This window comes from Ursus americanus, chromosome 6 (assembly GCF_024610735.1).
Source record: "Ursus americanus isolate L20-20 chromosome 6, mUrsAme1.1.p, whole genome shotgun sequence".
NCBI classification, from domain to species: domain Eukaryota; kingdom Metazoa; phylum Chordata; class Mammalia; order Carnivora; family Ursidae; genus Ursus; species Ursus americanus.
The window spans coordinates 29,604,008-29,625,336 of record NC_142132.1 but is presented as its reverse complement, the minus strand read 5'-3'; the positions used below and the strand labels follow the sequence as shown (position 1 = coordinate 29,625,336).

The window sequence follows — 21,329 nt, the reverse complement described above, 5'->3', positions numbered from 1 at the left end:
CCTCCCGGAGCGCGTTCACGGCTAAGCTTTATTTTGGGGAAGTTCAAGAACTTCTGGTGGCCAGAGTTAGAAGGGCCAAACCCTTCTAAGACCACTTACACAGAGCTCTCCACTCCGCCATCACCGCTAGTTTATTTCTTGTTGCTGGGACCCCCAGAGCATTTGTGTTTTAGGAGGGCTTGGGTTCCACTCTCGAGGATGGCATAGGAGACACAGCAGAGGAACAGCTGTAGGAAGCTGGGAAGGTGAGCTGCGGGGCAAGTGGCCCCGGGGACAGACCCCTGCACTTGACTCTCTGGCTGGCCCAGGGCAGAGGCCATGACTTAGGGTGAAGGGAGCGGCATGGGGCAGTGGTTAAGACCTTGGGCTTGAGAGTAAACAAGCCCCAGTCCCGGTGTCTGTTCTACCCAGATTCTACTTCTAGGGGCTAGTTGCTGACTTTGGGCAAGTTGCTTGGCATCTCTGAGCTTCAGTTTTCCCCCTTGCAAGTGGGACGGCAGTAATAACTGCATCCAGTTTATGGAAGGAATGTGTGAGATGACGTGCAGGACAGGCCCAGCACCGCACCCCCTCGGGGTGGTGGGTATAAGACAGAAGTGCTCGTTCCCGCGTTACAGATGGGGCACTCTTGAAGGTCCTTTAGGGGCCTCAGCTCCGCACTGCAGGCATCTGGTGAGAGGCAGTGTGGGGAATGGAGGGCTGAGAATCAGGACTGTGGGAGTGGGAGTGTGTGTGTTCGGAGAGGGCAGTTATAAAGGATCCCTCGGGTGGCTCTGCCCAGGAGGGGACAAAAGGTTTTGCTCTCTCCGTGGCCTCCTATGGAAACCTGCTAAGATCACAGGGACCCACGGGGGCTGCTGTGTGGTCTGTGGGGTCTGGAGTTGGCCTCAGAGATGCTCGCCAGACACCAGGCAGCCGGCAGTGGGGCAGAGCCGTCCTGCCCGGCCTGCCCCTCCCCGAGATTGCAGAGGCCTGTCCGGGGTAGGGAGAGGCCCTTCAGAGCAGAGCAGGACGCAGATCTGGGGTTTGTGCATGGAGGCTTGGGCTGAGGAGCGGCAGGTGGGGTGGCACGGAGCTGCTGTGGCCTGAGAGGGAAGCCCACTGGGGCAACCGACGAGCCGGGTCTGGACGGAAGCACAGGTGCCGGCTCCCGTTAGCTCGGGGCCTTGCTGGCTCTTTATCTTCTCCAGCCTCGGTTTCCTCATCTGGGCATCAGCGTACCAACTATGCCTCCTCCCTCACATGGGGCTGTGGGAATTACAGGATAAAGAGCACTGAAGCCCCGGCCCAGGGTCGGAATTGCCCACGTGGCCCCGCACCACCCAGGTCTGCAGCACCGCATCACGATCCCTGGGGGCTAGACGTATTTAGAAATTTAGATTTTGTTCTTTCACATTTTAGGAAGGTAACATAGTGCACACACCGTTTATTACATAACACCCTCAGGAGGGATGGGGCAGCACCCTGTAATTAAACACATTAATATTTCTGCAGTAAAATATATGAATATTCACACTAAGTGGGATAAATAAAGCCTATAAGTAGCTCGCGTCAGCTCAGGACAGGTTTTGCTATCAATTAATTTTCCCACAAACTTAAAAAAAAAGCACCTGAGGCTTTCAGAGTGTTTGGGATTTGAGGACTGCAGAGAAGGGACTGTGGGCCTGGACGGCCATGCTCACGGCTGTTCCCAAGGCAGTGGCAGCCTTGTCGTCACTTCCTAATGCTTGGGGGACCTCTGAAGATGGCCCTGCAGGCGTCTGGGTCTCCAGCCTCCGCCAACAGCAAGCAACCCTTGCCCTCCTCTGTCAGACCAGGGCCCCTTTAGATGGTACCTCCAGCTAGTCTAGCCCCCCTGAAATACTGAGGCTAACTTCTAGCACCGCGCGGGCCAGGGTGAGAAAGCAGCTGCCCAGAGCTGGGGCCCCGCCGAGCTCGACGGGCACCTCCGCGTTCAGCAGGAGAAATTTCTCACGCCGAGGAGTTCCCGCCTCAGCGAGATGAGAGGAGTGCATGGGCCCAGGGTGACTCAGTCCCCCTGTTTGCCTCATCACCTCCAACTCCTCCTGCTTCCCCAAGAAAAACATTTCCCAGCACGTGCTTTATGGAACCCTGGTCTCTGTGAGCTGTCTGGAGGAAAGATTTCGTGATCATCTGAGTTCGGGAAAGACCACACCTTCCACCCCCCCTTGGAGATTCTCAATGGACATCAGTTTATCAAAACTTTGACAAGTCCTGCAATAAAATACTTGCTTAATCTTATTTAATCCAGCCTGTCCCAAACACAGCTGGCCATGGAAGCTCGCTCTGCAGCTCACCTATTAGCCCCCTGCGGAACTAGCACCGTTCTTAGCCAATTGCCGTGTTAGGGTGCTGCTGTCGGGCCAGGCCCTGGGCTTTGTGGCCAGAGGGGTCAGGGCGCCATGTGCTGTTAGCCTCTCCCCCTGTTCCACCTCCTGGCTTCCAAGCTGACCAGGGACGCCCAGAAGAATAAACTAATAAAGGTAGAACGTGCAGTAGTGATGCAGAGCCTTGTAGATCGTAAATGGGAACGGCGAAATCAATGGCAGCCCCTCTGCAGGCGGAGGCCCGGAGGCCCGGGCGAGGAGAGGCGGGAGCCCGTGATTTAGGAAGAGCAAACGCTCTGGCAGCTGCAACCTGGGTAATTAGGTGTGTCAGGAAGACAGATAAACAGCGGGCAGTGTGGGTCGATGGTCCTGGCGGTCACCACCCAGCACTGGCCCCCGGCCCGTGTCGGCATGTAATCCTGCCTCCTGGCTCCTTGTAGCTGCATTCTGCCCTGGGGTCCCACACCGAGTCGCCGGGGCAGCTGCCCAGGAAGAAGAGAGGCTATTTGTTGCAGGAGAGAGGCGCTCTGCTGAGCCCCCTGGGGCAGACTCCAAGAGGACAGAGGCCTGGGAGAAACAGAAGGGGGTTCATGGGCAGGGCAGGGGGCCCTCAGGGCCACAGGCCCTATGAGAGGCGTGTCTGGGGACTCCCATTCCCATCCTGACTTGGGCATCTTGGCATTAATGTAGACTTGAAGGTCTCAGAGGCCAGCAGAACTGCCAGTTGCTGCCAGGCGGCCAGGTGGCAAGGCCCAGGAGGTGAGGCTCAGGGGTCCACCATGCCCTGCAGGTGCCAGGTACAGCAGGGGGCACCGGGAAGGGGGAGTCTTGGTCGCTGACTCAGGGCGCTTACGGTCCGTTCAACAACAGGAGGGACAGGTAGAGGAGATGCCATGCGACCTCAGTGAAACTAACACTACTTAACATTTCTGCAACATTTCACATATATTCTCCCGTGTGCCAGGCATTTCACACACATTCATTCCTTAACCCTCGCCACAACCCCCGACCTGGGGACTATTTGCCTGTTCAATTTATAGCCGAAGGACCCGAGGCACAAGAGACAAGGGACCTGGCTAAGACCCCACAGCTAGCAGAGCCCTGAGGGGCATGACAGGTGATACGTCCTGGAGAGGCCATGACGTCGGGAGGGAAGAGGCTACGGTGATGAGGGAGGGCTTCGTGATGGAGGAGGCACCTGAAGGTGGACGTGAAGGGTCGGAGAAACAACAGTGGCTCCTGTTTATAGAGCACTTAGTGTGGCCAGGCTCTGCATGAAGCTTCTCTTTTATACCCACCATCTCGCCTAAACCCCACAGCTACCTTGAGAGGTGATGCAGCCCCATTTTGCAGATGGAGAAATTGAGGGGGCAGAGAGGTTGGTCTCTCGCCCAGGGTCACAGAGCTGGTAGGTGGTGGAGACAGATTCAAAGCCCGTCCTTCTGAGTGCCATGCTCTGTGGCCTGGGCAGGTGGGGGGTGGGGTGGTGCTCCGGGCAGGCAGGGGGCATAGAAGAGAGGCAGAGGCTACATAGTTTGCCCAGAGAGGAGACTGTGTGGAGCTTGAGGGGAAGAACATGCAGGGCAGGACAGACCCACTAATTCCAGGACTGAGGGCAGAAGGGGCCCTCGGTGGTTTCTGATCTGGGGAAGACAGTGTCTCCAGAAGATCAACCTGGCAGTGGAGTGAGGGATGGGCTAGCAAGGGAGAAAAGGGGGTCCCTTCTGGGATGACAGTAGGAGTGGGAGGAAGCATGGGATTGAGAAGGCTGGTGCGGAAGGTCAGGGGGGATTGAGAGGGTATAATGGGTCAGAGTGGGACAGTGATGGAAGCAGGGACACTGAGCCCGCTGGGCGTGGGAGCAGAAGCTTGGCTTCACACCGTTTGGGTCATAAAGGGCTCTTCCTAAGAATCATTGGCCTGGGTGCCTCTTTCCCCACCACCTTGGGGAGATGACCAAACTTGCAGTCTGATACAGGTGGCAACGAGAAGAGTGAGCAAGTGTGTGTGGCAGGGAAGAGGGCTCTGCCTCCAAACTCCTTCATAAGGCAAAGAGATTACTGCCAAACAGCAGGGTTAAGGAGGGAGCCAGCAACATCCCTGGCCTAGGTTGACCTTGGGCAAGTCACAAACTTGTCCTTTTCTTATTTGTAAAATGGGATCATGAGATGGTTACCTATTCATCAGGCTGTTGTGAGAATTAAATCCTATAATGTATGTGAAGTATTTAGAACAATATCTGGCACAAGGTAAGTTCAATAAATAATAAAAACAGTATCATCATCATCACCACCACCATCACCATCATCACGACCACCATCACCACCACCATCATACAGGGAATGACAAGGCATGACTCCGGCAGGTCCTCAATGAGCCACATCCCAGAAAGCAACTGTATAAACTGATACGGAGTTTAAAACGCTTTATAAGACTTAGTCAACGGAAAGCCAGCAAAGCAGCGATGGCCCCAGGGGAAGAAAGAACTGATTCAGGCAAAGGACATTTTAATAAAGAAGGAACCTAGACTCCCCCTGACCCTGATATAATTTCTGACCCAAGTCTTCCTCCTTCCATCGCAGGGGGAAGGGGGAAGCCTCACCAACCCCCGCGAGGTGCTTCATTCACCTTAGCTCATTGAGCCATCTCCAGAGATGTGTCAGGAAGACAGGTTTGGCATCTTACAGAGAGAAACCGGGGCTCGAAGGGTTAGGTCACCTGCCTGAGTTGGCACAGCTAGTGGCAAGCCGAGCTTTAAACTGTGGTCTGACTGCGAAGTGTCCCCCATCCCACGCTGTATTGAAGAGCCGGCGTGGGGGCTGGTGGAGGGCAGCCTAGTCTCTGGCTCCTAAGGAAGTTTGTGCTGTGTGAGGACTGAGAAAATGGCCTTTGGAGCCCCATATGGTCTATGGTGCTGCGTTGACAACCTCGTCCATCCTCGTTTCTCATGGGCCCACAAGTGAAAGAGGCCCCGTGGGGATGGGGGAGGGAGTCTGAGCAGGTCATGAGCTTGTCCTCCAAATGCGGTCAGGCTGGGGGAACTGAAGATCGGAGCGTCGCATCCCAGGAAAGCGTGGCTGGGACTGAGCAAGACCTGGAAGCCAGCTAGGAGAGAAGGTGGGGACTCAGCACCGTGTAGCTCGGGCTTCCGCAGACACAGGGAGTCAAGGACGTTCCATAAAAGTGCGGATTCTGGTCTGGTCGGTTTGGAGTCAGGCCTGAGATTCTGCATTTTGAAGTGCTTCTAGCTGTTGCCAATGCTGCTGGGCCACAGAGCACACTTGGAGGAGCAAGATGCAGAGGGTCTGGGTGTGGCTGGACCTGGCCTGGGCGAGGGGGCTGCTGGACCAGGGGTGTGCTCTCAAGAGCAGACAGCTCATCCGTCATGTGGGCAGAAGCTAGAAGGGCAACCTGCCCCCTGCTGCCTTTCTTTTTGGCACAGGACTGACACTTCCTCTCTGACAGGGTATAGAAGCCCCTGCCGATGGCCCTAAGGATGACACAGAGCCCAGAAGGCCATCAGAGAAAAGAGTAATAAATCCGAGTTCATAAAAATAAAAATTTTCTGCATTGCAACACCCACGGTGAGCAAAGACAAAACACAAATGACAAAGAAGGGGCAACTATTTGCAACATGCGTTACAGACAGAGGGCTAATTTCCCTAATTTATAAAGAGGTGTTACAAATCAATAAGAAAAAGGCCAATAATCAATAGAAAAACCGGGCAAAAGCAATCAGACAAGAGATTCGAATATATAAAAATGTGCTCAGCCTCACTCGTTTTGAGAAAAATGCAAATTAAGACTACACTTAGATTCCAATTTTTTCCTGTCAGATCGGCAAATATTAAAAAACAATGATGGCGCGGTGTGTCGATGAGAGTGTTGGGAGACACTTGCATCAGAGCCGATGGGAATGTCGTAAGGACTGTCAGCGTGAAGGGCCATTTGGCAACGCCTATCAAATCCGTGCACGTGTGTTCTTCTGACCCAGCAGTTCCCTTCTACAGACGCCCCTGCAGATACACCTGCAATTGTGGACACCGGCCTGCTGGGCAAGCTGATTCCTTTGCTGGCAGTGCTGGTAGGAGCAGAAGATGGCAAGGCGTCTCACTGTTCGTTAACAGAGGAGCAGTTGGGGGAACAGCAGATCAACACCACGGAGTACTACACAGCCATCGGAGGAACGAGCCAGCGGTCCGCATGCTGCCGTGACGTAACGTCCGAAATTGGTTGTTAATGAAACAAGCAAGGAGCAGCAGTGCGGGTGGAGTGTGCTACTGTTTGTGTAGAGAAGGAGGGGGTACATGTAGATCGAAGGGAGAGGCTTATCAGTGACTATTCTGTAGGAAGGAGTGAGCGAACGTCACGTAAGTGGTGGGGCTCGCAGGTCCTGCTGAGCCATGCCACCATGACCCCGGGTCGCGTGGGCAGGAGAGCTCGGGCCACACAACGTGGTGGCTGCGGTGGCCAGCGCTGGACCCCTAGGGGCATGGGCTCTGAGGGGCAGCTGCAGGAGGTCCTGGGTTCTTGGATGTTGAGGGAGGTGCTGGAACCAGCCTCTTGTCCCCCTTTGTCCTACATGCTCTCCCACCTGGTTTTCACCAAGTAATGTGTTGCCGGAGCCACACTGGCTTGTAGGTTTTCGTGTCAGTTAAGCCATAAGCTGGTTTCGTTGGCCCAGGCCTTCTTGGGATTGTGGTTAATCTTCCTCTGTTTCCTCCCTCCCACCTATTTTCCAATTCTTAATCCTTGATCCAGGCCCTCCTGGTACCCTTTTCTGGGTGGTATCTTGTTTGCATGATGGTCCTTTTCTGTTTCTGCTCCTAGAGTCTCTCTCCCGTGCATCGGGAGGGAGGCCTGGCGCCTCTACCCAGGACACTTCTAAAGGCTCTGGCTTTCTTCACGCTGCAGGATTATAACAGCTACTGCTTGGAGAGCACTTACTAAGTCCTAGATACCATTATAAGTGCTTTTCATTCAGTGTCTCAGTACATTCAAATATATGTATTAAATGTTTATTAAGTGACATTAAGCAGTCTTAGAGATACAGCAGCAAACAAGACAAAGTTTCTATCCATACGGGGCTGAGTAGAAGAGCAGAGATGGACTACAAACAAATATATAACCTACTTTCACATAGTGCTGAGTGGTCCGAAGAGGAAGCAAATTAAGGCCACAAAGAGATAGGGCTATGGTTTTCAGGGTTTCAGGTAGGACCCCATCCGAGGATGAGCCTGAATGAAGGGAAGGAGTGAGCCCTGAGAACAGTGGTGGGAAAGGCATTTCAGGCCGAGGGAACGGCCAGTGTGCAGGCCTCAGGTGGGAACATAGTGAGCAAGAGGAAGAGTGTAGGCCACGAGATCAGAAAGGCAGCCGGGCTCACATCAAGGAGGGATGTTGCAGGCCACGGTAGAGACTCTGGATATAGTCTGTGGAGCTGCTGGAGGGAGTTGAGCTTATGGAGTTGATAGGATTTGTCATGTTCTACAGACGAAGGCGTTGAGGCTGAGAGAGCTCCCCCAGTGAGTACGGTGCAGATCTCCAGCTTGTACAAACTAACTGCCAGCACGCCAGGGCCTCAGCCGTCTCCCAGGGACTCCAGTGCTGACATCCCAAAGGCTGGCCGAGGGAGAGGACAGGGCCATCCTGCCACAGGTCCCTCCAAGGCCCCAACACAGGCTGGCGGAAACCCCAGACACATGCCACGGGCAGGTGTGGGCTGGCAGGGCTCCTGGAGGGGATGTCAGGTTCCCCACGGCGGGCAGGGTGGCAGTGGCTGAGCGTCATGCCAGTTGGACCCAAGGAAGTGCTGACATGGCACAAATGTCCCAGCTTCACTGTCCCACTTCCCCTGCCCACTGTCGAAGAATCAATTGAATCACTCAAGTGAAAAATTAACTCAAACCCACAGACATCCCTCGAACCCACAGAAGGTCACCGGGAGGTGCATGTCTGGAACAGAGGCTTGTGGGCACTGTCACCCTCACCCCAGCACTTAGGGGCCCAGCTCCAGCCTCTCCCAGATGAACACTTGTGCCCAGAAACCCAGGAAGCCCAGGACCTTCTGGGGGGCCCTCCATGTTGCCTGCCTCCCTTTATTTTCCCTTCGTTGGCAAAACTTCTCTCGGGCCTAATGGCTCATGCTTCGTCTGTTCTTCCTGGATTTATTTATCAAGTTTTTTGTTTTTTGTTTTTAAATTTAAAAAAAATTTTTTTTAAAGATTTCATTTATTTATTCGACAGAGACAGAGACAGCCAGCAAGAGAGGGAACACAAGCAGGGGGAGTGGGAGAGGAAGAAGCAGGCTCATAGCGGAGGAGCCTGATGTGGGGCTCGATCCCATAACACCGGGATCACGCACTGAGCCGAAGGCAGATGCTTAACTGCTGTGCCACCCAGGCGCCCTTATTTATCAAGTTTTGATTGTGCTCTCAGGACGCTCAGAGTCTACCTGGGTTGTGGGCACCAGTGGAAGGACTTTGCCTTCAAGGAGCTTAGAGTCCATGAGAGTCAGGCACTTAGAGAAATACAAGGCTGCACTGGGGATACAGTGTAAACTTCAGGAGGGCAGGAATTTTGTTTCATTCACGGGGCATCAAATAGTGCCTGGCACACAGTAGGTGCTCAATAAATGTTCAGTGAATGAATACGTTCGTGAATGAGTGGAACTCTGGCCAGGCTAGGCTGAGCGTGGAACTAACATGATGGGTAGCAGGGGGTGGGTAGCCTTTCAACTTTGACTGCACCTGAGAATCGCTTGGAAAGCTTTACAATCTGATAACTGGGTTCCGCCCCAGAGGTTTGGATTGGACCGGACTGGGGTGCCCCTTGGGAACTAGGAGTGATAAAAGCTCCCCAGGAGATTCTAACGTGCAGCTATGAGCTGAGCACCTCTGCTCTGGGCTTCACAATGGAACGCGCCAAGAGCGGGGGTGGGGCTTCTGCCTCAGAGCCACCTGCCCGGCTCCTCCCAGGTGCTCTGCGCTTGGTGAGTAGGGAGGAGAGTCTGCCCCCTTCCTCTGGCATCCTGCCCGCCAAGCCTATGTTCAACACCACCCCTCTTTGACGGTTCTCCCTTTTTCTGCTTCCCGGCCCTACTGCATCTCCCTGGGGACTCACCCCTTCCACAGCTGTCCCCTGCTGCTGCTCCCCTCCTGACCTTGATCAACTTAAAGAGTTGATCAGCCCATCAATTAATTGTGTCCTAATCCAATCTTGGCTTAGTTGGAGAAAGGGCAGTAAATCCAGCTGGGTAATCATGCCCTGATATTTGTGTAGGGATAATTACTATCTCTCAGGCCTCACTTGGTGGCAAGATGAGATGAAAACCCATAAAACACCACTCGGGGCTGTGGCTCATTGTTTCTTGGCTGCACAAGGCTGGCTGCCAGCCAGTCAGCCCCGCCTGCCCCTGCCCCTGGCACAGGCCCCAACCTCTTCCCCTCCCATTCATGCCACTGGCAGGGCTCGACATCGGGGCAGTCTAGGGGCTAGATCCTGGCCTCGCCTCAAAAACCAGTAGGGGCAACATTATGGGCCCAGGGAAAGCCAGTGTGTGCATGCTGGGGCTGGGGAAGAGGCTGGAAGGCGGTCCCCACAGCCAGGCAGTCCCCTGCCTCTGGGAGATCGGAAGGGACCAGGATGGACAATACACAGGTCTGAACCACAGGGTGTTGTCTCGACCAACCCAAGAGGATGTTGTCATCTGGGAGAGGCCAATGCATGTCGCACCTGGCCCCTCAGCGACATGAGGCTCTGCATGTTTCAGGACGACACCGCGGCCTGGGACTGCCCCGCAGATGTTACAGCTCCGTGGGAGTGGACTTCACGCTAGCGGGCTGAGCTCAGGCTTGAGAGAATGTGAGAGTCAAGGTCTGAGAACCACCTTGATCTTTAGCTCAATAACACAGCCCCCCAACTTGTGCAACCCTGAGCACCCACTATGAGCCAGGCTCTCCACTAGGCCCTGAGGACAAGGGATTGAGTAAGGTCATGGTGTATCTTTTTTTGTCTGTTTATTTGAGAGAGAGAGAGGGAGAGAAAGCATGAGTGGGGGGAGGGGTGGAGGGACAAGCAGACTCCTCGCTGAGCTGGGAGCCCGATGCAGGACTCGATCCCAGGACCCTGGGATCATGACCTGAGCAGAAGGCAGATGCTTCACTGACTGAGCCACCCAGGTGCACCCTGGCCATGGAGTATCTTAATTAAAGAGTGGATCTGGAGTCGGACCCCTGGGTTTGAGACCTGGGACTTACAAGTTGTGTGGCCTTGCACCAGTCATGTGACCTCTGTGCCTCAGTTTCCTCAACTATAAAGTGGGATGCCAGGACCTACCTAAGTGCGCTGCCGTGAGGCTCCCATGAGATGATTCGTGTGAAGGGCTTAGATCCAGGCCTGGCCCACCGTCGGGGCTACTCAAGTTAGCTGCTACCGTTATCCTCACTGTACTTAGCCTTCTGGCGTCCATGTTGCTCAGTCACTCCTCGGCGGTCCCTGCCCCAGCAGCAGCGTTACAGCGGGAGAGCAGGTTAGCCACGCAGGATCTTGGGCCGCACCCAGACCCGCTGCGTCCGGATGTGCGTTTACGCAAGACCACCAGGTACGTCGGCGGAGACGCCCTAGGCTGGGAAACGCTCCATGAACTCAAGGTCTGTCTGCTTCCGTGTTTCCCCAGCATCTAGCGTCTCGGGTCTGGACTGGAGTAGGTGCTCAGCAGGAGTGTGTGGAGTGAATAAATGAGCTCAGCTAAAAGCTGTGGGGGGCCCTTGAAGGTTTCAAAGCATTTTGAAAGATCCCCCGGAAGCAGCATGGAGGGCGATTCCAGGGGGCCGTGCGTCCAGTGAGCAGGGCTGAGGGGCGGAGCCATGCTAGGAGCAGAGTGTGCGGGAGGAGAGGGGGCTGCTCAGATGGGGAGACGGCCGAAAGTCTGAGGGAGATGGGCGTCTCTGCTGGCACAGAGTGAGCTCCTGGAGGCAGCAGGGGCCTGTGCCTGGGGGAGCCCGTGACAGGGTAAACTGAGGAAGGCCCTCCCCCAGGCTGCTGCTGGGAGGCGGAGGGAGGGAAGCCGTAGGAGGCGCGAGGCCCCAGCCCCTTACCTGAGAAGGCGTTATTGGTGTTGAGGAAGTAGATCTCCTCGCGGCCGTCCCCGTCAATGTCGCAGGCTGTGACCCCAATAGCGTTCCCCTGCCGGTCCCGCAGCGCATAGTAGGGGGAGCTGCGCTCGTCCACTGCAATGTTCACCAGTCGCTTTTGGGTCCGGTCATACTTCAGAACCAGGTTGGGGCCGTTGTACCTGGAGGAGGAAGGGGGAGGGGCCGTTGAGGAGAAGCAGCTGGGCTCACCTGGTGTCCTGCCCAACGGTGGGGCTTAGAATCCTCCCAGACAGGTCAGCGTTGGGGCAATTCTGTCTTGGGGCATTCTGGGGAAACCCTCAGCAGCCTCGTCTCAGGGGTCCCTGGGGGTTTGGTGAGTATCCTTGAATCAGATACAGGCTCTCTCAAAGTAAGAGTCAACTGGGCCCACATGGGACACAATATGAGAAGCAGGCGGGCCCAGGGGGATGAGCAGTCAGTGAGCACCCCCTTACCACAGCCTTTGTGAAGATAACAACTACCCCCTACATCTACTTTGCCCATTTCAATGTCAAAGGCACTTTCTTATTTATGATCTCACTAATTTAAATCTAATACGCAAGTGAGGTAGGCGTGGGAGGCTATATTATGAACCCATTTTACAGATGAGGCAACGGATGAGCTTCATCGGGGAAACTGAGGCTCAGAGAGGCTGAGTGCCCTTCCCCAAAGTAACACAACTAGTTTGGTGTCAGGTGCTAGGACTTGGACCCAGGCAGGCTCTTTCTAGGCAAATGAGCCCTGGAGCAGCAGAGGCTTTGTTGCTGAGGTTTGGAATGACCTCCGTCTCCTGACAGAGTCCCAGCATTTAGACAGTAGTATAAAATGAGCATCTCCGATGGGAGATCGTGACCACATCTCAAGTCAGTAGGCGGACCTGCTGAATCCCCTTTTCTAAAGAGCTCAATACGAAAGATCGAAGTGCTCATCTGTCCTCATCTCTTCTGTCTCATTTTCCTACAGCCACACAGCCTCCTTGCTGTGCTGAAAGGCCAGGCATGTTCTTGCCTCAGGGACTTTGCACTTGCTGTCCCCCTGCCCAGGATGCATTTCCTCCAGATATGCACATGGCCGTCTCCCTCTGGCACCGAGTTCAGGCCCTGGCTCCATTGTTGCTTCTCAGCTAGGCCTTCCTGGCCGCATTCCTGAAACCTGCAAGCACCAGCCCCTCCCCGTGCTCCATATCCCTCGTCCCTGCTCTCTTCCCTCAGAGCTTTTACCAGCAGCTGACAATTCTCTATCTTCTCGCTTAACTCTCTTCTCGGGCTGATCCCACTACAATATCTGCTCCATGAGTGCAGAACTTTTTGTCTGTTTTGTTCCCCAGGGTCTAGAACAGTGCCTGGCACACACCAGGCGCTCAGTAAATACTTGCTGAATGACTGACTGAATGAAACCTCAGTCTATGTCTGAGTCATAAAGGCTTGGGTGGCGCCCAGTTTCTTCCCATTGCCTTTCCATCTGGAGAAAGCGCCATGCCCAAGGTCACCCTCGGCAGTATGGCCGTGAATGTCTGAAGGCCTCTTCCTGCCTCTAGGGAACACCAGCTTGCCAGGCTCTCCTAAGGAACCCAGCCAACGTCTATCCATTAGTCCTGGCCTCCTGCCTCTGTTTTAACCTAAGCGTGTCCATCCTGAGTGACGTTCTGCTGCAGGCCTCTGGCTGTCCTGGCCGAGAACACTTTGGGAGCGGGGATGGGGTGGGTGGAAAGACCTCTCCAAGGTCTTTGAGAGAAATCACTTCTCGCTTTCCTGAAACTGATCCAACTTGGCCCTCTCCTTCGTCACTGAGATGCAGAGCCCGTGAAGTTTGGGGAATGCTGAGCAACTGGCCGGGCGCCTTCTGGCACCCACAGTGTGTGAAGGGGGGGAACAGAGCTCACTGGGAGCTGAGTCAGCACCTGGCGATGGAAGGATGCGCCTTGGACGCCTTGACGAACAGTGTCTGAGGGCTGCGAGTCGAGGGCACGGCGTGACCCATGGGACGTGTCTGGGCAGGAGAGACAGAACACTTGGGTTCCAGCACCGTCAGCAGCTAGCTCCAGCCCCCAGGGAAAGAAAATGCTGTGGGTGCTACGCACTAGTCCTCCCAGCCTCCGGGTCTTCTGGTTGCTATGATCTCTGCTGCTCTTCATAAGACAGCACGGTCCCCGAGCGCTGGGCTTGCCGAAAACACTATTAGACGCATCGTCTCACCTGCGCCCCACAGGAGGGTAGATGAGGCATTTTCTAAAGAAGGAAGCTGAGCGTTAGGGAGGCGGTGAGCTATGGAAGTTTACAGAGCTGGTACATGGCGGTGCTGGGCCTCTAACCGTCTCCAGGCTTTCAATCCCATGTTTTTTCCACACTACTCATGATGTCAACACTCCTAGTCTGCGGATTTCTTTTTCTGGGGGCCTTCTCCAAAGTAGTGACCATGAGAATGCCCAAGAACTTCATGTCAAAGGGGAGATCACAGCCCTACTTCACCACAGCACTCTACAAGGCATGTTCTCATCCTCGATTTCATTTACTTCTCGCACGTCTTGACTTTTCCCCAGATTGGTATTGTAACCTTAGGCTGGTCAGTTCCCCTTGCTCGGTTCTGGGTTTCTCTTCTGCAAAATGAGAGTTGGACTAACTCAGAGGGTCACAGACTGTGTTGACGAATGTGGCCACGGGGAGGTAGGGGCATGGCTCTGCACGTAGCAGAAGCCGGGCTTTTGCCCGGAATCTGGGGTGGCAGGTGTGCATACAAGGCTCCCGCTCCCACGGTGGTGGTCCTGGGGGAGCAGATGGCCTTGGATCATCTCTTCTTTGAAGAACCTGGAGGTGCCAGTTCCAGGGCACTCCCTCGGGGGCAGTGGGGCGGGCTTGCTCGGCTGGCTCAAGTTCCTCCACCTGCTAGAGTGAGCACATGCCAGAGGGTCCTGCCGAAACCTACCTGGGGCCTGGGATGAATCTCAACACTCTGGCCGCTTCTCTCCCGTCGCCACCCTGAGGGACACTAAGTCAAACCAACAGCCCCTAGGCAGGCTTCTGAACAGGCCACGAGGCAAGGCCGGAGGTAAATGCGCAGAGGTGCTGCTCCTCCCTCCACCCACGTGCCCTCTACCGGGTGTGCTGGACTGACATCTGAGCCTCTTACAATCCTCCCCCGGGACAACCAGCTTACCCCCGCCCCGCTTCTCCAGGGAGCAGATGCTCCCATCGGGTTCCTCACCACGCCCCCGAATAGGCTCTGCCTTTTCCAGCTTCTGTGACTGCGCTCAGCCCCAGCCGCCCCCTTCCAGGGGAATGGTCTCCCCACACTCCACCCTCTCACGAAGCCTGCCCCCACCGACTACCTTTCGGCTGGATGCGATCTCTTCTCTGGATACCCCTGCTCTGCACCTCGTTCATTCCTGCGAGGGCAGGGTTGTTCGTGTCCCAACATCACTCCCCTTCATTCAAACATATGCTTCTTGAGCCCAGGAAGCATGTGGATGCCTCTCTGCACTTGCTGCGCCTAGATCAACGCTGGGCATAGAGATGGTGCTCAGCGAATGTCTGTCCGAGATGCGGAAGAGGCAGTGAGGGGACGGGCAGATAAAAATAACCGAGGGCAGCGAACAGAGCAGTAGCACTGGCCGCGCCCCCTTCTGTGCACGCTACCCTCACCGTCTCATGGCATCCTCACGGCAGCCCAGGATTTCGCAGATGTGGGCACTGAGGTACAGAGGTTAGCCACACTCACTAACCTGCCCGCAGTCCCTCTGGGTGGCAGTCCCCATGCCGACAAGCCTGGGGGGGCTGGACCTGAGGGGTGTGAGGTTTCACGTTTCCTCTCTCTGACACCTGCCAGAGATTGTTGGTTTCTTCCAGAAATTCAAGAGGCTCTGAGGCTCAGTTAAAGGGGGTTAGGGAGTGGGACAGTGTCCCATGCTCTTGAAAAGTAGCCGTGACTTCCTAGCATCAAAGCTGGGCTGAAGTGATTGGACGGGTGGTAACTGGAAAACGTGCCTAGAGACACTGGCAGGGCATAGCCCCTGCTGTGGCAGTGCCATCCAATTCTGGTGCCCATTCCCTGGGTCAGGACTGCTGTGGACAGAGAGGGGCCTTGGGGCGGGGCCCAGGAGCACAGGTGGGCACAGGGGCCTGGCCCCGCCCCTTCCTGGCTGTGACCTTGAGCTTGTCACTGGGTGCCTCACCTCTAACTCAGGGCTGCCACATACCTCATAGCCTGGCTGTAAGGCTGAGACAGTGTGTGTGATAACACTTGGTAAACTGTGAATGTTATACAATTCTAAGTTCTCATCATTATGAAAAGTAACACAAAAGCCGAGGCCCAATCTCTCACTCGCCAGTGATCATTTTGAGAGTTTCCAAACACGCTCTGGTATTTCTCATCCGAAATATCCCACCCCTCCCCTCTCATCCTCTATGGTTATGTTTCTTTCTTTAAACCCCTTCATAAGCAAACTTCTTGAGGACCTGTCTTCGCAGGCTGTCTCTACTCTCTCACCGTCCATTCACCGCACCTTGATCCACTTTCCCCCAACTCCGGCTGAGCCACCCTCATTACTGTCACTGGGGGCTTTCAGGAGGCCACGTCCAGGGACAAGCTTTCCGCCCTCATCTCCCTCGGTCTCCAGCTGCCTCTGGCACACTGGCCAGCTCTCTGGGCCTGCACCGCACCGTTCAGTCCCCTTGGCTTTGAGCATGCCTTCTGCCCTCTGGTGCCCTTCTCTCTGGTTCCCTCGCCTTTTCCTCTTTGTAAGTTCTTCCTCCTTGCTCTGCCCTCTTCATGGTGGAGTCTCCAGGCCTATTCCTGGGTCCCATTCTCCTCTCTCCGCCCCCTTCCACTGGGGGATAATATCCATTCCTATGACCAACAACTCCCAAGTTTCTATCCCCAACCCAAATCCCCAGTCCCAGCACAGACTCATGTATCTGTCTGCCTGCCTGATGTCTCTGCTTGCATGCTGATGGAATGTGTCCAAAATGGAACTAGGATTGCTCAGCCCCCCTCCTCCCTGCAACGGGCACCCAGGTACTAAAGCCTGAAACCTAGAGCCAGCCTTGGTTCTCCCTCCCCCTCGTCTTCACATCTCATTCATCAGCCAATCCTGTCATTTCTACCTCCTAAACTATTTCAAAGGCTTTCTCTTCTTTCCTTCCCTACTGTCACCATCTCTGGAGAGTCTCTTTCCATTGTTTCCTCACTGGCGCCCAAAATCTAATCCCCCCCACACTGTAGCCAGAGTCGTCTTTTAAACACATAAACCAGATCCGCCACTCTCCTGCCTAAAACCTACGGGTGGCTTCCTCTCCTGTCGGAATGACCCCTTACCGTGCCTGGCCTGGGAGCCTGGCTTGGTCTGCTGCCACCTCGCTGACCTCCTCCAAGCACACTGGTCTCCTCTCAGCTCCCAGCATTCCAGCAGGTGCGGCCCCCACCCCATGCCCTCTCATACGGCTGCTCCCTCTGCCGAGGACACTCTCCCTGCACTTCCCACCTGCTTTGTCCCAGGCTGGCTCCTACTCATCCTGTAGGTCCCGCCTCGAAAGGCATCGCAGAGAGATCATCCCCTGGTCGGTATTCCAATAACTGCATCTGCTGTCCCACTCTTGTTCGGGTCCCTATTTATCGCCACTTCTCCCAGTAAACATAAGCTCCACGAGGGCAGAGACTGCATCTGCTTCGTTCACGTCTGTCTCCCCGTCACCGTCACCGAGTACATGGTGAGCACTCACTAAATACTTGCAGAGTGAGCGAAAGAGAAGGAGCCTGTGGGAGGTGCAGGGTCATCGGGGTGGCTGAGCAAAAAATCGACTTTGATCTTCTACCTTCATTAGTTCCCAAAAGATAGGTACAGACAAAGTCATGACAAGGTGGAGGCCGAGGGCTGGTGCCCTGGGTAAGGATCAGAGAGAACAACAAAGGGTTCCAGATAGATACAGGGCATCTACCTTTTTTTCTGCTGCGAATCATTGACCCATGTGAAAAAAAAGGTCCCTTAGGCAGTTACATAAAGGGAAGCCGGGTAAAAGGACATAATAATTATTGGGTACCTATTGAATATTAGAGATTGTGCTAAGTAACTTACGTATGATATCTCATCATATGTAAATGGAAATCTTAAAAATTTGAACTGTATATAAAATACGCTATATCTATTTTGAAAATTAAGAATAGGAAACTTTTTTTTTCACTCAAAAAGGAAATGAATGGAAAGTAGACAGCTATTTAACATTACAGTCAGGGGAGAGAGGCAGGGCAGAAAGAAGGGACAGGTGTACGTACACTCAAAGAAAGAAGATAGAGACACAAAGGAACGCACACCAATGAAAACTGAGGGACAGTGAACCCCTGAGCACAGAGAGAAAAACCACACACATAAACACAGATAAAGAGAATGACCCAGATAGAGACAGACACATGTGGCAAAGGGGATATGCACACATACAGAGACAAATAGAGAGACTCTCGGAAGGACACAAAGTCATGGAAATATCAACAGGACTCTGAGATATCACAGAGAAACAACCCATCTTGTGGCCATCTTGGGCATTTCCTCTAAAGAATTTTAAAGGCGTGTGGCATTTTCACAACTATGGGCATAAGGGACTGTATTATTCTTGTTCAATACCCTTATTTTATAATGAAAAAGTGACTTTCAGAGAAAAGTGACTTTCTGAAAGTCAAACAGTTAATCGTTAGACAAAATAAACTGAAAGACATACTTGTTCCTTAATCTAAAGCAGGGATCAGCAAAACTATGGCCTTGGGGCCAAATATGGCCTGCTATCTATTTTTGTAAATAAAGTTTTATTGAGACACAGACATGTTCATTCATTTATGTATTATCTATGGCTGCTTTTCCTACACAACAGACTGTATGGCTCCAAAGTTGATAATATTTACCATTTGGCTTTTTGCAGAAAAAGATTTCTGAGGACTGAAAGCATTGTTAGCCTCAGGGCACCTGGGTGGCAGTTGGTTACGCGTCTCACTCTCGGTTTTGGCTCAGGTTGTGCTCTCAGGGTCGTGATCTCAGGGTTATGAGATTGAGCCCCGCGACAAGCTTGAGCTCAGTGTGGAGTCCGCTTGGGACTGTCTCTCCCTCTGCCCCTCACCCCTTGTGCTCTCGCGGACACTCTCTAGTGAAGGGTTGTCAGCCTCATATTATGGACGTATCACACGTTCTAAGTGAGCGTTGTCAGAACACAAAACTAGAATAAACTTTAGTAAAAATTAATTTGGAGTCCGTACTTGGAAATATACAGTTTTCTGAAACAAGTACTTCAGTGTGAGCATGGGTGGAATGTAAGGAAGATGTTAGGGCTTAGGATGGAGGCCGTGAGGCAAAATAACATGTGGAGAAAAAAGAGACTGAGAAGAGTTCCCTAAGATGAGAACAGAGTCCCACATATGGGGGTTTATCTAAGGCTAAGATATGAGCAAATGCATGTGCCCTTAAAGTGAGTGAAGGGGTTAAATGGGGTGTGGTAGATGGCTTTCAAAGATGGCTGCCATCGTTTTCTTTCTTCTCTGTATGCACATGTTACTCCACCTGCCGAGAGGTGGAATCTCTTCTGCCTTGAATCTGGGCTGGCTTTGTGACTTGCCTCAGTTGTAGAATTTGACGAAGCAGAGGTGATGTCGAGCCAGTTCAGGGCCTAGCCTTTAAGAGGCCTGCCAGCTTTCCCTTTGTCTCTGGGGGAAGCCGGTCACCATGTAAGCAATTTGACTACCTGAGACAACCCTGCTCTGAGAAAGCCCAGTCTGGCCCCAGGGCGAGACCGTGTGGAAGATCACGTAGGCACCAGATACGTGCATGAGGACCTCGTGGGCTGTCCATCCAGCCCAGGCCAGCTCAGTCTACAGTTGAATGCAGCCAAGCGAGTGACACCAGTTGATGTCCTGTGGAGCAGAAGAATGACCCAGCTGAGCCCTGCCCAAATTCCTGACCCACAGAACTGTGAGAAATCATAAATTGTTTTTCAGCTACTGAATCTTTGGAAAAGGAAGCAGATAATGATGACTTATCATTTCAGACCTAAGGGGGAAGAGGAACTTATCCCTGGCAAGTAGGAAAGAGTATTATGGATCAGTGTAATTCTCTAGTTCAGCCATTTCAGTTCACAGCAGGCAGGTCTCCCCGGGCTTTCCTGGGGGTCATACCTGGATCTCAGAATAGCTAATGGTCTATGCAGAGCTGAGGGTGGAAGGTACTAAAAATACAAGGATGCCAGACACCCCTGTTTTTCTACCCCTTCTTCTCATTCTTCTTTCCTTTGTAGACAAATCTAACCATTTCCCATTTTGAGTGGGAACTTTGAATATAGATCATTTCTTTGGAAACATGTGTAATGCTTTTTTTTCCCCTTTTTACATATTTGCTTGTTTGAAAGCCACTGAGGTGAAATAGGACCAAAAGACATATGGGAAGGCATTTAAACAGGAGATTCACAGATTGTATCCTGGAAGAGGCTATATCCAGAGGCCAGATATTAGTTTAAAGGAATGGAGACTTCGGTAGTGGGAGGAATCTAGGCACGATGAGAAACCTGGGGTAGAAGATCTTATAGGGAGTAGGTTGGGTACATCTGGAAAGGGCATCCCAGAAAACAAACAAGCAAGCAAACAAACAGGTAGATTTGATCCTGAGTTAGGAGCTAACCAGGGTGGAGAAGACCCCATAAGTAAGTGCAAAGAAGAAGGTAACTCAAGGTGGAGGACAAACCCCTTTTGTCCTAACGGGTGGGTGGTTTTTCAAGAAAGGGATGTTTGGCACCAAAAGGTCAGAATAACCCGTAGTGACGAGTGTCTGTGTTGTATAAAAACTCCACGCAGACTGATTGATTTATGCCTTGTTCTAAAAAAGATCTGTTCTCAGCGTGTGCTTTATATGCCCTTGGAATTTCTTATATTTTGGTGAGCGTGGAAGCACCCAGAAGGCAGAGACTACCATTTGCAGCTCTATCCCCCACTAAACCTAGGACAATGTCAGGAAAAGACAGGCGCGCAGTCATTTTTGTTGTTGGTGGTGGTGGTGGTCATGATGACGCTGACGCTGACGATGATGCTGATGCTGACCATGACGATGACGCTGACGATGATGCTGACGCTGACCATGACGATGATGCTGACCATGACGATGATGCTGATAGTGAAATGACTCTATTCCTCACTGCATGTTTATCTCAAGAAAAGAGGAAGACGGGGAGGCAGGAATCCCATACACGATTAAAGGAGGGACTCAGGTGACAGAGGGGGGCTGTGTTACTCAGGATTCTTTGGTTGCACGTGGCAAACGCCCCACCTGCACCAGCTGAGGAATTTATTGGCTCAGATGTCCAAACTGCAGACAGAAAGGGTACAGCCGGGCCTCAGGGTGGCTTTAACCAGGGTTCTGGCCAGAAGTTTCCTAGACTTCATTTCTCCTCTCTTCTTCCTCTTTCCTCTGTTGGCCTCCTCTCACACTGTCCTCCTCCACAAGGCTTGACCTGTGGCAACACTCTCAGCCTCGTCCCTCAGCTGAGGCACTGAGGGCAGATGCTTTCTTCCCTCAGTTCCAGTGTGAGAGGCCCTGGGACAGGGCTCTCATTAGCCCAGGTTGAGTCATGTGCCCATCTCCAGGAGCGGGGAGTCTGTGGTTGACAGCCTTCAACTAGTATCAGAGCTAGTGAGAGCAGCATCTCAGGACCTACATATTTTTAGGGAGAAGTGCCAGGAACGATGAGGGATGTGTCTCCAGATAGACAGTCACTCATCTGGGTCTGTACATTCCGGAGACAGACTTGCCAGGACCTACTGATGGAAGGCAACGATTCCCTGGCACCATCGAGTCCCTGTGTCCTCTAAATAGATCCCAAGGTCTCCC

The 21,329-nt window shown here is 53.3% G+C and overlaps 1 protein-coding gene across 1 annotated transcript in view; it reads right to left on the bottom strand.

The window, feature by feature from the left end:
- CRTAC1 (cartilage acidic protein 1) overlaps positions 1 to 21,329 on the bottom strand; it is a 135,676-nt gene that overhangs the window by 39,974 nt on the left and 74,373 nt on the right. Inside the window, exon 3 of the mRNA XM_087862830.1 lies at positions 11,447 to 11,643. Within this exon, the coding sequence (XP_087718956.1) occupies positions 11,447 to 11,643 (197 nt within the window). The remainder of the gene's footprint in view (positions 1 to 11,446; positions 11,644 to 21,329) is intronic.